The sequence below is a fragment of the Balaenoptera borealis genome (assembly GCF_965194805.1).
Source record: "Balaenoptera borealis genome assembly, chromosome: 10".
In the NCBI taxonomy this organism is placed as follows: Eukaryota; Metazoa; Chordata; class Mammalia; order Artiodactyla; family Balaenopteridae; genus Balaenoptera; species Balaenoptera borealis.
The window spans coordinates 101251297-101268669 of NC_138874.1; the positions used below are offsets into that span (position 1 = coordinate 101251297).

The following is a 17373-nucleotide window of genomic DNA, read 5'->3' on the forward strand; positions in this document are numbered from 1 at the left end:
ATGAACAATTGATTCATTCATTATGACGAATGTACCACAGTAATGTAAGATGTTAATAATAAGAGACATAGATGTAGAGAAAAATGTATGGATACCAATGGCGAAGGGGGGGGTAGGATGAATTGGGAGATTGGGATTGACATATATACACTATTGATACCATGTATAAAATAGACAACTAATGAGGACCTACTGTATAGCACAGGGACCTCTACTCAATGCTCTGTGGTGACCTAAATGAGAAGGAAATACAAAAAAGAGGGGATGCATGTATACGTATAGCTGATTCACTTTGCTGTATAGTATAAACTAATACAATATTGTAAAACAACTATACTCCAATAAAAAAAAGAATAATATTAACATCAAAAAATAATAATAAGGGAAACTAGGTGTAGGTTATATGGGAACTCTCTGTATTATCTTTGTAACTTTTCTAGAAATCTATAACCATTCTAAAGTTATTTTAAAATGATTTTGTCAACTAGGAAGTCATTGGTGTTCCTGGGGAGTCCTGTGGCGTGGTAGGAAAACATCCAGTTTGTTGGAAGTTGATAAGCTGCTGGGACATGAATAAGTGTAGTTAGTGCTTGTAGTATACTCTTTCGAGAAGCTTGGCTAGGAAAGGAAGAATAAAGAGCAGTTGGGCATTAGCTGGGGAGTGTAGTATAGGGTAAAATAACCTCTTAAAATATTGAAAGTTGGGGTACACTTAAAAATGTTTGTATTCTTAAAGGGAAGAACCAGTAGAGAGTGACACATTGAAGATAGAAGAGAAAGAACATTTACTTGATGAAGCAAAGCCCCTCAGTAGGCAGGATTTTATTCTGTTCAACTGAAAATGGAGAATCTTTTAGATTCACAACATGTTTATGAATCAGGTATGAATATTTATATTTACTTAATCATATTTTATAGTTTTGGTTCACCCAGGTATAGAAGTAATCTTCAAAATATTTCCATAGAGAATTTGGGCTAAAATAGTTTTGTTTTATTGGCTAAGCATCACAGTTATATTGGCTATATTCATAAAGCATTAAAAGGTATATTGTATACCTCTGAATTATGAGCACTGTAAACTCAAGGTAACACAGCATATTCTTTAATGAAGAATCTCTCACAACATGGGTCCAAAAGTAAGTACCAAGAAAAAAAATATTGTAAAAATTGTTTGCTTATGAGATGGCTGGTTCCTAGCTAGAATTTTAGAGTAGATAAATCAGGAGTCACCAGATCTCACGGGTAAGCAGATAATTCTTAGCACATCTTAATAACTGGTGTGGTTCCTCTCCTGCCATGAGGGTAAATTATTGTTGCTTTATGATGTAGCCTTTGAAGATTGATCTTGACACGTATCTCAGTTACACCCATAGGTGTGGTTGTGACTCACCAACTGAGATTAGACACCTTTTTCTATCAAATAAAACATTCTACCTTAAGCATGTGTCACCCTTGGACTTTCAAATTTATTGTTGTCAATATTCCAGATGTTAACAACAAAGTATAAGTAAAGGTTTGTTTGTTTGTTTTGGAGGAGGGTGACAAGAAACAAAATCTACAGACTAATCAACTTTAAAGCTGATGATACATTCATAGAACTAGGTGAATGGTACAGCCAACCTTGCCCTGGGGAATGGGTGATAAGACACCCCCAGCCTGTCTTGGTGGTCTGGTAAAGTGAAAAGAGCACTGGCATTGGGAAACGGATTCTGTCCTTCTTCTGCCAGGTCTTTCCCAGGTGTGTGGCCTTGTGTAGATCGCCCATCTGGCTTGGAACCTCCCACCTCTATGTTAGCAGGCTGGTTTAGATGATGCTGCATGTCACTGTCAACTATCAGATTCTGTCATTTATGTGATATCCTCAGTGACAGTTACATAGAATCCTCAAGATCATTTGTTCTTGGATGTCTGGATCACTTGAAACTACGACTGTGGATGGATTTTCAATGAATGAATCACTTTTCCTTCCTAATGCTAGGCAGATTACATAGGGAAACCTAGATACAAATTAATTATATAAATCTACATACTTTATTTCAGTAATTCTTTTAAAAATATAAATAAAGCATCTGTTATATAGCATTCATTTATCAGAGTATCATTTTCCAGTGGGAATGTATAGGGTATTTATATATCATTATCAAACAAAATAATGAACATTTTGACATTTTGATTATTTCAAGTACAGTCTGTGGAGTTATTTTATATTCAGAAAGACTGTAAAGAATTAGACTTCCTCTACTGCATACTTACACTGTTCCAGATGTTGACAACAACATCTGGGCATTCTATCATGAGCTGATTTTCTGAATGAAGTAACTTAATTATTGATTGACAAACTAACATGATATAAGACACAGACACACTATGTTCAATAGCAGCGTCAAAGTTGTAAACTATAAACATATGCAAGCAAGTGGGGCCATGATTCTAACTAACTCAGGTTGCATTTTGAAGCACTAATGTTAAATTTCAGGCGTAAGTTTAGAAATGCTGGAGGAGGAAACGAAGAAGTGCAGTTACATCATTTCTGGGCTCTCTGTTTTGCAAATCATTAAATGATGTAGTGGCAATGTGGTCAGAGTTCCTAGTATAAATAAAAGTCTATTCTAGCATTGTGAAACATAAATAGAGTCATTCCATATGGATTGCATATGGGTTTGTATGAGTCTATATGTGTATATATACAGATATAACCTCATCATATGGAAATAAATATTCACATGTGATATTAAAGCTAAATTTAAAAAAATAATTAGGAGAAAATGTGGTATGATTTATCTTATTATTTATAGCCAAAACATAAGTATCCATTTCAAACACATAAAATGTTTTGAAAGTACAAGCAAAAATAGTAAATAAGAATGATTATAATAGAAAGACATTTGTAATTGTACTTTTTTGAAAAAAATTTCTGGTATTACATACTCAAGAGCAATGGGTTATTTTAGTGTTCGCACGGTAACCTGCTTTTCCAACTGCTGGTAGCCTAGCAGCAGGGTGTGTTAGTATTTTCTCTCTGGTGGCTTGCATATGGTCCATTGGCCATGAGTTTATGATAGATAGAAAGTGTGCTTTCCCTTTATTAACGCTACAGTATTGGTGACATGTGGCATGTGCACTTTCCAGTGAATGAGTTTGACCTTTAACTCTAAACAGTCCCTTGAGCAAGAGCAAGCCATGTTTAGTGGAATGACTACTTAGAAGAAACAGATTGGAAGTTACTTTCTCTGATAGCATTAAAGAAATGCAGGAAAGTTTTTTATCATTGAAAGTCATCCAAAAATTGTGGAACCATAAAATAGGAAATTGGGCAAAACAATGTAGTAGTAGAATTACTGGATGAAATAATAGAATTTTTTAAAGCAACTTTTGGTATATATTGGCAAATCATTTTCAACGAAAGATGCACTAATTTATACTCTCAGTCATGTATGTGTACTGGTTTTATTGCATCCTTTCCAATATTATCAACTAATATTTAGTTGAACATCCTTTGCAGGGTCATCACATCCAAGGTATTATGATAGGCTTCCATTTGTTTATAATATTTAAATCCTCACAAAAGCCCTGGGAAATAAATATTGTCACCACTTTTTTAGAGATTGAGGGAACTGATGTTCAGAAAACTTAATTTTGACCAAGATCACATACTGAAATGTTACTTCTGTTCTTTTCACTCAGTGCCCTGTGCTTTGTCATCCTAACAACTTTCCAAGGATCAAACATTTACCTAACAGTTTACTTTACCTTTACCTCTATTATGTAGTATGGTATGTTTTAATCTTAAATTGCTATTTGCTAGAAATTAGTACAGCACAGAGAACACGGTCATAAACAAAATTTTATAAATTCCATTTTATTTTTTTCTCTGAAATTTAAGTTTCCTGTCCTGGATTGATGAGGCTTTTTAAGTCCTGGGTCAGGGGTAGAGTGAAGATGAAAAGCTGAAATCACCAGCAAAGAAATAGAAGTAAGGTTAAAAATGGAATGCCTTGTTCCAAAGATAGATGCTTTTTAGAAAATGCCATCTGGGTATTACGGAAGTATGATATTATTTAATTAGAACCAGATAAAATTAGGTAAGAAATGAGTACCAGCAACTATATGACTAGCTAACAAATATAATTTCACGGTATTCTGTAGCTATCCCAAAGTGTTAATTATAACAGGAGCAGTTAAATTCTTTAGAGTAGTTAAATTCTTTGGCTATGAAAGCATAACAGTTTTTAATAGGTGTGTCACCTGGTAACCTGGGGCGTTATTAAATATATGGAGACTGAAAGACATGGTAGAAGCAATGGAAAAGTCTGGCCAGACTGGGTAATTTGTTTTAGACCTATGGAGAAGTCTATTAACCATTTCTTCTATAGACCAATTTGATTAGGAAGTACGACAAGCTGTTCTTTCATTCCTTACCAAAACCATACTGCACTTAGTATCAATTATTTGGCTGTCTGCAGCACATAGATTAGAATAAAGGGCTTTCTTAGTGTTTGTGAATGTTGCAGATTGCTGATTAGTAATTAAAGTACTGAATGAAGAAAATCAGGCCAAAATTGAATGGGAATGAGAAAGTCTTAATTCTGTAATACAGATGTTGTCTTAAGCAGCCCATTCAACATAGTAACATTCTTCATAACCCTGGAGTGTTTGCCTCCCATGTAAAACTCAAATCGAATGCCTTAGAGATTGTTTCCTCTCCCATGCCTTGTGATGTAGCTGTATGGGTATTAATTTAGTGAAATATCCTGTCTGCCAGGTGTGGGAACTAGCTGATTTTATTGTAATACCAGATCATTACTTAATCCATATGCAACAGAGTGCAGCACATGGAAAGCATTATAAATCTATTTACAGTGTGGCTGGTCTGATGATAACATTGTATTAAATTCCCAGGTGAGGCAATTTAAGCAATTGCTTTGCCATGTGCACGCCATGGAAATTAAATTCTCATATACGCTCTAGTAATAAACCAACTTCATTGTTATGCTTATGCTAGTGGTGGGTGCTAGAATCCTCATTCTGGTTACCTATACCCTGTTTCACATGTAGAATCTTACAGGAGATGGTACACAGATTACAGTTCTTAATTAGTTTAAACTGAGTTAATTCATTTTGTTTCTAGTTTAGCAGTGCCTGTCCAGGAACACATTCAGTTCAGTTGGGAAATGTTAAGGTCAAGTAGATAGATTGTTTCAAGCCAAATTTCCAGAGAGAACTGAACAAGTGTATCTGTTTGAACTTGGCTTTAAGAGAATCAGCCAATCAGTATGCAGACGTTCTGTTCATCAAGTAAAAAACTGCTTGGAGTCTGAAATGCTTGCTTTCATAACTAAAGACTCACTTTTGTCGTCAGTTTAAAATAACCATTGAAATTTTGTGCATCATGTCTTAGGGATAACAATCAGTTGTTAATTTGTCATTTTTTTTATGGTTCATATATGGTCTGTAGATTTCTCTGTCCAACTGTGTCTCGTCTACCTAAGCATATAAGTTAGAAGGAATAAACTTTACAAAAACACACAACTAAAAGTGAGAAATGTCCTTGTATTTAACTGTGTGTGTGTGTGTGTGTGTGTGTGTGTGTGTGTGTGGCAGATATTGTCAGTTGAAGCTTTTCCATCCTTATGGTACAGACCTGAAATTGCAATAGATTACAAACTGCAGAGAGCTTCTGTCTTCTCCAGAAGCCACATATAAAGCACCAGTAGACAGTAGTAACTGACAACTAAGACTAAAAATGTTGACAATTTCTTGATTTGCCTGGTTAGCTTATGTATAGAAGTCATTAACTATTTATAAAATGCATTATGAATTGGGTTCCTTCAAACTGTAGCTGACTGTGTGACATTTCCAGCTCAAATTCTCATGCTTGCATTTGGCTAAAGTACAGATTTTATACAGTTGATAATAAAGCAAAAAATATTTTAGTTGGTTTATAAAGATACAGTAGGTGTTTCAGTTTCATTAGCTTTGAGTCTGCCAAACTAAAGTATGACATAGTACTTAGCAATGTAGAGTGAGGTTTTTAAAAAATTCCGCAAAATGTAAAATATTTTATTGATATTTAGGAGGAAAATTCCATAAAATAAGCAGTTTGTCATTCAAAGGAATTGGCCTTTTTTTGGTATCCAGTTAGTTTAGTGATGATTGTGCAGGCTAAATTACAGTTGATTAAAATCAGCTTATTTAAAATTTCAAACCATAAAAATTTAGGAGAAAATACCAATGTCATGCATTTAAATATAATTCTTAGTAAAGCAAAATGTTAATTTAAAAAAAATGTATAAAGTGATACTTGAGTGTAAAGAGTTCAGTTTTCAGCATTAGCTGTGTCATTTTCATGAGGAACTATTTCTGATATTTGAAATGAGTTGTCTTTTCAATCTATCAGAAGAACATTTTAAGGGAAGTCAGTCCTATCAGAGAACATTTTATAAACTCAGCATATCATTTGCTTAATTACATCCAGAAAGCCATCCCAGTGAGCAGTTTTAACCATCCCAATGGTAAAGAATGACATTTATAGGGACCACCCTTCAACTGTGGATAAATCTTTAGTTCTCTGTTGCTGAGCATGTACACCCTTAATTGCTGGTTTTTAAAAGCAATGGATTCTAACCAAAACAAGATTAGATATTTAGGGATACATGTTTATAATTTTCTTCTTCTTTTGAAGTACATCAAATCAAAATAAGAATATAATGTAATTAAACAATCTATGCCAATTTGTTGGTATTTTGGTAAAAAAGGGAAAAATAAAAACAATCTCCATATGATATTCTTGCATACTGTGGAATGTTTTAGTCCCCCATAGTGATGAAATGAATAATTAAAAAGGCAGCTCTGATACCACAGCCTGTTTAAAGGTTCTCATTTCCTTTAATGCTGTAAAATACTTTTGCTAGCTAGTTTGAAACTACCGTAGCGAGGAGCTCCAAATGGGCAAAAGAAAGGTTTGGCTTGATTGAAATATTGTGGTAAGGCCATGAAGTGTACTGTCCTTGTAATTTAGCATTTTTCAGTACGATATGAAGTCAGTAGAAATAGCTAACTAATAGTAGCTTCGGTAAATACTATAAGAGAAGCCAACCTGCTTGGCTGCTTATCTGCTGTTTGTGGTGGTAAGAAGTCTGCCATATTCAAAAATGAATGAGTTGGATCACTCCTGAATAGTTAAGACATCTGATATAGATGTCATTACTGACGTCAGTCTAATGACCTAACTTTTCTATTTTGTCCTTTCTGCAACATGGTTGGTTTCATTTATCTACTGCCGGAGTATGAGATACACATTTGTAGCAAGGAAGGGGAGCTTGGGGTAGAGACTTAGGGCAGGAGGGGATACCACCATCTCCTTTGCAACATTTTGCAATTTTTATATTTTTTTTCCTGAGAGTATTCAGAGGGTAATAGAATGAGGAGGAAATTTTGTGCAGTAGAATGAGTGCTGAGCTGTAAGTCAGGACCACAGAGTTCTAGTCTCAATTTAACCAAAGCTACCTTTAGAATTCCACGAGACTGATCTTTTTTTCTCTAAAAAAATAAAAGGATGTCTAGGTTTATTTATTTTTATTTATACCCCATTCAGCCCTTTTCAACTGGATTCTGCCAGAGAGTTAAGCCTTAATGCCCTAAAGTTTCTATTCTATGTAATGAACTAAACTCTCTCTCATGTCCCATCTTTGGGAGAATTGAGAAAATAGTCACTGAAATCATTTTCTGTATTTTGTGGTTCAGAAAAAGAACCCCAATTGAGAAAGAACCCCTAAAGTTTCTATTCTATGTAATGAACTAAACTCTCTCTCATGTCCCATCTTTGGGAGAATTGAGAAAATAGTCACTGAAATCATTTTCTGTATTTTGTGGTTCAGAAAAAGAACCCCAATTGAGAAAGGCAACTTTAAAATGATTTAAAATCTATTCGTTTTTCTTGTCAAAAGTCCTTTTAAATTCTAATATAGTAGGATTTTATGTTTAAGATATTATGATCTCTATGTGGCAAAGCAGTGTTACTCATTCACTGGTTTAAAAATCTAATTAAAAATCTTGTTGACTTCTGCTCATGGATTATGGATAGTCCTTTTAAACTACAATAATTTTTCATATCACAGTTGAGCAGGTAAGAAATATTAAGTGCTAAACTGTAGACCCCAAGTGGGAAAAGATTACTGTTTCCCAACTGCCATTTTTTAATTGACTGTTTTTGCTTAGTTAGTTCAGAAGCAGAAAAGGCAGCAAAGTAATCTGTAAATCAGCATTTGGGTCTGAAATAGTGATGCTGAAGTAGGATCTGAGGATGGCACTCTAGCTTCACAACTAATTTTCAGAGCTTTTTAGCTTTTCCAAATGTGTGCATGTTTAGATAATTCATGAATTGCTTGCAGACATGTCCCTCTGACTTTACAGGTAAAGGTAGATTTCTTGTAAAACAAGATTTCAGTGTGTGAAAAATCGATCCATAGCCTGCTTGTCTTTATTTATTGGAATTGTGAAAAGCTGGCTCATAGCCTACTTGCCTTTATTTACTGGGATTGGGAAATTTAATTTGTTTTACCAAATGTACACATACACACACTCCCACTACTTTTCCTTAGGCCATTTTTATAGAGGACTTGGAGACATTTAAATTATTGTTTGGAAACGGCATGTGCTTTTAAATTCTGGTTAGTAACATCACAATAATGAAAGAAATAGGGATATGCTATTTTCCAGGCATTCCAGTGTATAGTTGGAGATATAATATTATCCTAGAATTAGAGATTTTAAAAGACCTATATTGTAGAGTCCATTTCCTGCCACAATATTAAAGACCCCCTTATACTCTTGTTTTAATTACAATCTGGTGAGTGTTGCAGATATACAGCTGTATAGTTGTATTTCCTTTAGCTTTGTGGTCTGATTTGAATGACTCTGCATGGAATAACATATCAGTTCTGATCCGTTTGTGAATATTAATAGAGTACTTACACAATGCAGAGTTTTCTTCCATTACTGGCATTTGAAAAAACTTCTAATTTACATTAAACTCCTCAAGTTCAAGAACTTTGCACAACTTTGGTTTGCACATTTGAGCAAATAGGTTTCCATTAGGGGGCTCTCGAGGTTTGAGATGATCAGCGTTGATACCAGTAATGCTTCGAAGCCTTTACTTTCTAACGTTCATCTTGCTCTCTCCCTTTTTGTTTTGTTTTATAGAAAAGGTCACGGATTGCCTACAGTGACGAAGTACGGAATGAGCTCCTAGGGGATGATGGGAATTCCTCAGAGAACCAGGTAGAATGCTAATCAGGAAGGCCCGGTGGGTGGCTGGAGGGTGAAGGAGGTCACTGGCACACTGGGCTCTCAAGCTGCTCCGTAACAGTATTAGCAGCAACTCATGTGGAAGCGATACTGTTTAATGCAAAGCTGGAGTCTTAATCAACTTCAAAATGTTTCTTGGAGATCTTACATTTAACCCTTTACCTTGTGATCACTGTCTGCTATCTTTTTAAAAAATCTTTTCTTCTCTTTTCTTTATTATTTAGTACTTAAGGAATAACTTGAAACACACTGTTTGCAGACAAAGCCAAGGTCCTCACCTCAAACACATGTAAAAGGAATAAAAAAAGTACATAATGCAGCTTTGATAATAATGCAGTATAATTAAATCAACACTTGCAGCAAAACAAATGAAAGTAAGCTTTCAAAATTCGACAGGGCAGCTCAGTCTCCTATTGTGTAGCTTCTTAAAAATACATTCACCAAAATGCAAATTGTAAGCACCAGTGTGGAACTTGGATACTCACATAAAGGTCCTGCCCCTGTCAAATAATGAAGATGATGATGATGATGATGATAGTGGTAGCAGTAGTAATAGGAAAAGGAGAAGTCTTTGCAGTTTAAGATCTGCACAGGCAAAAAAATTAAGGTATAATTTCTTCTTAAAGAGGCCTTACAACTTGGCTGTCAGTTCTCACTGGTTCACACAGTAGTGTCATGAGTCTAATTAATGTCCCACTTCTTTCTTTGAATTAATACTGCAGATTTCATGAATTCATGTAGATAATATATATGACTTTAAAAAAATGTTTCAAGAACCTCAGAGTAGAGATGATTTTAAAAATGTGTCAAACAGTCCTAGTGACTGATTCTCTTTGACACTTTTAAAGAAAATAAATGATAGGGAACTTCAGAAGCAAGACCTGAACGTGTTTATTAATGTTACTTTGGCAGGTCTAGTAAAAGTCTCTACTCTGTCTAAATAAAAATGAACATAAACCATTCATTGAGTAAACCAAAATTTTAATAAGATACTAAAACATAATATATTGATATCATTATTAAAATTGCATAATAGTATTTACCGTTTCAAATAGAGTATAAGTTTATATATGCTGAAATTATATTACTATCCACTAAAATGTTAATATTGTAAACAGGGTTGTTGCTTATGTGATTAAGGCCCCCATCTGTCCACCCCCCAAAAAAGGAGAGGAATCACTGAGCTGATTGTGTTTGTTTTTGGAAAGATCTTACCTCCTTCACTATTTGGATGTTACCAGCTTGAGTTCAGACATGTAAACACATTAAGATTTGACTTGGGATTTCAGCTTCCCTGATTGAAATGTGAGAATAGCTAAGGGAAAAAAAAATAAGGAGCACATTAAACACAAAAGCGTGATGTGATAAAAGAGTTTTACATATAATAGATTAAATAATGTGAAGATGAGAGCAAAACATTTTTTCTTCCTATTTTAAGTGAGATTTAGATTGCTCATACCTCTTGAGTGAATCATAGCTTTATTTTGTATCTTTACTGCAAAAAAATTATATTTTTTTGCAAAAAAAAAAAAAGTGAATGCATAGTCCCCATGTCAATTCTATAAAAAGCTACAGCTCTTTCCCTCATTTGAAACTACTGCCTAATATAGAGGAAATAGAAAGGAAGGGGGTGTTTCTAACTCAGACTCCTTTATTGTAATGGATGTTGTAGTACTGTGACAGGGATCCTTTTTTTTTTTTTTTTTGAAGCATGTTCCCTTCTCTTAATGGACATTTTATGTGCCTAGAACATCTGCCTTATATACATATAAGAATGACTTTTTTTTAACGCCTAAAGAAAAATATTCCACAAAAATAGATTGAGTTCATATTTTCTGAATTTCTCCAATTATATTCCTGTCACTTCAAAGTGATTACTCAGAGATTTCCCCTGGACTTCTGTAAATCAAACTTACAAATTCTGAAAGTGCTTGGAGAGCCTGAAGTTTAGTTGTAAGGAGCTGTCACTTCAATAAATAGAGTATGATGAATTATAGTCATGAGACTGTGAAACTGTTAGATTATTACTTATGTGAACTTTTCAGTCTAAAATTTGAATCAGATTTGAAAGTTCAAAGAGACGACACTTAACTTTTTGGATATTTTGTTACCAAATGTAGCAAAATTTCCATATCATAATGAAGCCTTTATGTTTCGTTTTTGAGGCTCTTTATCATAATATAGGGATTAAAATCCCTAAAACTATAACATATCCTTAACCAGGAATGGTCACTTGAGAATAACTCCTTATTCTGCATCAGTATTCATTCAGACTATGGAATCAAAACAGAAGCATTTTCTTTAAAGGAAGAAAAGATTTGAATCTTCATTTTAATTTTTGTAGCTCAGTGGCCAAGAAGACAGCTTTTTCTGGGTAGGATCACCTGTAAATTATAGAAAAATATTTTTTCTGTACACAGATAAGTTTATTTTCAAGTTAATTGTTGAGAAATTGATTTTCAGAACTTTTTGGCCATGTGATATGTATGATAAACTTTTAACAATAGAGGGAAAACTTAGAGGTAAACAAAATGAGACAAAAATGGCAAGATTTGTTTAACTAAAATTGGGATATATATCAATTTTTTTAAATTATAGGTCAGAAAAGGAAAAGGATAAAGAATTAATAGTAAAGGCTGCAAATAGATAAAATGAACTAAGTACTAGCTTTATAGTTATTTTTGATGCAATATCCACATCCTCCCTATAGTGACTTTTTTATGGATTCAGACAAATGTGAATGCCATAGCTCTTATTTCTCATTCTGCCAATTTATAATGCATTTTTTTAGGCATCTGAAACCTGGCTGTTAATATACATAATTATGATCTGCCAATTAACTATAAAGTATATTAATTTACTCTTAAATATGTAAACATTTTTGCCATGATTATAATTGTTAAAATTTCAAAAATTAAGAATTTTCAAATGCATTTTAATGTCCTTTATACAGTACACATTTTTATTTAATTCCAAATTAATTGCTTTGTATAAATTCATTTCTATTATAGCCATTGCATGCAATCAAATATAGCTCATCCGTGATTTACAGAGAAGGGACAAAATTACCTACTTTGCACATTCGTGTATTGTTGGGTCTTTCCAAGGACTATTGTCTTAGGCATTATCATTCTATTCTTTTAACATATCAGATTTTCCATTGCATGTGACATTTTAATTTTTAGAAAGAGTTCTTGAAATGTAGTGAAGCTGTATTTAGAGTGGAAACTTAAGTAATTGTTAACTCAATTTAGTTTCATGAAAACGGTTCTCAGAAAAGGAAAAAAAAAAAAAATAGAATCTTACAGAATTAAACCCCCTTCATAGTGGAGTATGATAATGGGGCAGATGTTCCCCATTTTGAAACCTAATAGTGTCTCAGTTTCCATATGCAAAATTACATTGATCAGTGAATAAACCTGAACAAATGAAATTTGAGTAAATCCTAAATAGAAGGTTCAAAAAAAGATATAAAGAGTAGGATATTTCTAAACGTGCAGAAATTTTTGTGGTAAAGCAATATTCACCAGATATGATTGCTTAATTTTTTAATGCGAGGTTCTCTTAAGTTCCGATTTGGGCTTGCTGTGCATAAAGTGTGTCAAACTTCAGCTACAGACCAGGGGGTGAAGTCGGTCAATTTAATTCCCCAAGATCTAAAGAAGGTCGGTATCATTTCATATAGCCCTGGCAGAGCAGATCATTACCAGGCACAAATCTGTTCGTTACGTGCTGAGGGTTTATAGCAGAATAAATAGACTGTCATCATAAGTTCAGAAAATTGTGTGTTCGACCCACGATAATGTGTAAAGGGCGTTTAATAGAGTTCAGCATTTATTCGTTATCTGTATGCGGACAGAGACGGCAGTCGCGTTATCAGCTTTAAAAAAAAAAAATTCGGTAGTTCTGGGAGTCACGTGACGTCCCTCACATACAGAGGCGCGCGCGCATGAACCCTCACATGCTCTGCCGTGCAGTTTTGATTTTAGTCACAGCAGAAAGCTTAACCACAAGAGATTCCACTGGTTCAAACCAGCGTAAACCAGATTTTTTCAGCCCACAAAGGAACAGATTACCTCTTGTATCAAATTCTGCATTGGGAGAAAATCTTTGTTTCAAAAAAGATGTTGATTATCGTAACTCAACATGGTGGCATGGCACAGTTTCATATCGCCTATAACGGAGCTAGTAACTCGATAAAGTACGAAATCACTACTTCCAGTCTCGTCTAAGCATTGTTAATTTTCAAAAATAGACCATCTTTTGTTTACTTGAGTGAAAACTCTCGAACTAAAAAAAAAAAAAAAAAAAAGATAAAGATTAAAAACCCTCCCATTACCTAGCTTAGCTACAAATCCGGTGTAAAGCTTGGATGCAGCCATGCAGCACAAACAAGATAGAACGTTTTTTGTTTGGAACCTATTGAAAAAACAAATGGGTAGCATTTTTAAACACTCATTGATTATGGCAGGGTGGTATGGCCCAAATGGTCTCTATTGCTGAAGAGTAGTTTTAAACTTTGGCCCTTTAAGTATCATAGTCAACTGAAGAATGGTGCCCCCAGAAAGAAGAAATAGCTGTGCGATCAATTCCAAGATCAGCTCTTTCTGAGAATTAATGTTTGCCTTTTTCTCCCATGATGTTTGGATAGCAAAGAGAAAGATTCCGATATATGATAGGCCAGGTATCTTAGCTTAGAATTTTACTTCTTCTGGGGAAGAATTGTAACTTTTCACATGAAATGATGAGATGCTTGACTCATACACTCAGTGGTTGCTGAGATAATGAGTGTATTAATTACAAGTAATGACAACTTTATATATATTTTTGGAAGAGTGACATTAAAAGTTTCTTTTTCAGTAAATGCACTGTGAGGTATTATATAATAGATTCTGTACCCTTTTTATAAGTTTCATAACAGATTTGAAATCTCATTCTTTTGTACTTGAAGTACTTTTCAAATAACAAATAGAAATAACAGAGTAAGCTGGAATGCATATTGCCTTCCTTGAATTGGAGACAAAAACAGCATTAAGCATTGAGAAATCTGGATTATCGTAAACATGATACTTTTAGAAAGACTTATAGTGAGCAATTCATGGCATGTTTCTCCCAAAGCAATATTTTAATTTATTGGCCTGCATATGTCAAGTGTTATAACAGATGTTACAGATATTTGGATACTTAAAAATTATCAGTTGTAGACCTGAATTGCTGAGGATGCAAATTTCAGACTTAGAATGTGGTTTATAGTCTCTTACAGCATAGGTTTCAGTTTTTATTCATTGTAGAAACTATGGCAGACACCTCAACTATACAATGATATTTGTGGTTTAGAATACAGTACTGTCTCTGTCTCTGTCTCTCTCTCTCTCTCTCTTCCACACACACACACACACACACACACACAGAGTCAACCAGATATATGGTTATATCCATTTTCTAGTTTCTAAAGAATTAAACAACTTGTTTTATCTGTTATATTTAAGACAAATGAATATTCTACAGAGGAGAATCAAAATGTTATTATAAAAGAGTTTACTAACAGGTAAAGAGTGGTTTGGGGTTTGACTTCGGTGAAAAGAGACTGCAGTACAAATGAAGTGAGAGAGCTCATTGCTTTGAAATGGCCCAGTTTACAAGATGAATAAAATTGAAAAGTGAAGAAACTTCAAAAATTTAAATAAAAACACCGTGTGATTGCAGTAGCCTCTTAAGCAAAACAAAAACCTAGAAATCAACTCTGATATACGCAGTATTTCTAAGGATGGTGAAATATTTTCTGATACTGCGTCCTAAATATTATCTATCCTGGCATGCTTTATTCCCTATTAACATAATGTTACTTCCAAAGGTGATCCTATTACTAGAGTGGGTACAAGTATGACATTAGCGTAACAGTTTGTTATTTTAAAATACTTATTGGGACAAAAGCATGAACTATTAATCATTTTCATTTGGAGGTAAAACCTGAGAGCAGTTGTCAAGATTCAAAACAGAGAAACATCCTGAAAACTTGTAAATACAAAACCTCTTCAGTGGTGCATTCTTAGAAGAGAAGAACAGTAAACTTGTTTTCTTTCTTTATAATATAGACTTCTATGAAGTCGTTCCCCTTTATTTCATGATGGTGTCTTAGATGTACTTTAAAAGAGAATTTCACACTATTCTCTTTGTTTAATGTGACAGTGTGAGAAAGTGATCTTTATTCGTTCAAAAAACTCTGCATGTAGTCTATGTTTAGGTTCTTTTAATGTGTTTGTCTGTGATTTTTAAATGCTAAACATGTAAACAGATAAATTGTCAATGTTAATTCTGTATCCTGTCACACAACTGATCTTTCTTTCCTGCCATTTCTCTCCTTTTTATCTTTTTTTTTTGTGCATTCATGTTGCAGTTGATAAAATTACGTGAAGAGGTGAGTACTTCCTAGCTTGCTTTTTAAAAAAAAAAAAAATTCTGCTTTTCCCTATAAAATTGAGTTTCTAAATCTGAAGTAAAATCTTCGGGTGTGTTTTTCCAGGAAAATCTACACATAGCAAAAGTATTGATTATATTGCTAGAAATGTTCTCTGCTGTCTTTTAAAAAACAAGTACATCCTCATCATGCTTATCACAATGATCATTGTTGTTTGCCAGCTTTGGAAGAAAATTCAGATTTTAAAGACCAAAAAAGGGAGGAAAAATAAAGGAATATCTTAAAACTGTACCCAAGCGTAGCTTTAATGTAGACTGACTTCAGTTTTGTTTTATTCGTATTGGTTTCTCAAGGAAGTCAATGTGATTAAACATTTTTTCCTGACATTCTGATTTATTTTACTAAAAACTGTTTTTAAAAAAACTCCTTTCTCTCAACCAAAATTCTTAGGTTCAACATTAGATATCATGAATCTATTATCCTTTTGAGGAAACACACATATGTTATAAATACCCTACTGGTCTGTGCACACAGATACCTAAGAATAGCTAAAGCTCTCCTCATTGTTAAACACTTTCCTTTTTGTAGGAAATAGCACCCAAGTGAGTTCTCACTTTTCTGAGTTTGCTGGTCTGTTTCATAATGCAGCTTCAGACTTTTTTTGTGGCCAAGCAAATATTTACAACAATGTTGATAATTTTATCCCTGTATCAATGAGGGATGCTGAATGATTCTGTATATTTTTTTAAATTAGACCATACTTATCAAATATGCTTTGCTCTTTTCAGAAATAGAGTAGAATATTTTTTACTTAGTGGGATTGAATTTTGTTACTTTTATATTAGGGCATAAAATAATGGCCCATATTGCAATTTAAAAAATTGTCTAATTGCTTATAATTATCAGAGTCCTGTGAATTATTTTCAAGTTTAGATTGGCTGCACTGATTGAGATTTTCCCAGAAGTTTTTTTTAATTGGTATGTCATCATTCTCTAGGTGATGTGAATGCTAATTTAGAGGTTTGTAGAGAGTGGTTTTCAACAGCTCTTCTGATTTAAGATGCATTAGTGATGTCTTCTCAGTAAAAGTAATAATGATATATAAAATGAAGGGTGAAAATACACAAAACCCTCATCCTCCAACCTTTTTGTGTTTTTTTTTTTTATCTTCCCTGCATGGAAGCAGATGTATATACTAAATGAATATTATCAGTCGCGGTTTTGATGTGAGTGATATGTCAACATTATTCTTCTGCAAGACAAACTGCTTGTATGTGTTTGCATATGCTCAGGCTTAGGTGAAGAATCTGAATTTTCAAATGTTAATGCAACCAACAATAGACTTGAAAACCACTGTATGAAGAAACTACATAAAGCTGTTGGCCCTGAATTTAGCAGTGAATATAATTAATAAACCCTTGTGCCTTAGTACCATCAGCATCGTTGACAGAAGATTTAGTTTTAAGCTGAATTGTATGGATTTAGTCATCTTAATTCTATAAGCTGAAAACATCACATCTGCATTTCTTTTAAAATATGTTTCATCATCGTTTTATGGCTTAATTCCTTTGTTGTGCCTATAGCAACAGTTTTATCAGTTATGCTCCTGGAATGCATGTTTCCAAAACTGTAACCTGAAATGGAATTGT

General features: G+C 33.8%; 1 protein-coding gene across 20 annotated transcripts in view; it reads left to right on the forward strand.

Annotated features, from left to right (window-relative positions):
* The window catches only part of VTI1A (vesicle transport through interaction with t-SNAREs 1A), a 424543-nt gene that overhangs the window by 59239 nt on the left and 347931 nt on the right, over positions 1-17373 (forward strand). For 15 of the 20 annotated variants that reach the window (XR_014249267.1, XR_014249268.1, XR_014249269.1 and 12 more), the window contains exons 4-5: positions 9202-9279; positions 15704-15724. The exons of 1 other annotated variant lie outside the window; for it this stretch is intronic. Coding sequence is in view for 16 of the 19 variants with exons in the window: in XM_082408514.1 (XP_082264640.1) it covers positions 9202-9279; positions 15704-15724 (99 nt within the window). In the remaining 3 variants the exon portion in view is untranslated. The remainder of the gene's footprint in view (positions 1-9201; positions 9280-15703; positions 15725-17373) is intronic. 4 more of the 20 variants (XM_082408512.1, XM_082408508.1, XM_082408506.1 and 1 more) reach the window with 1 other exon arrangement.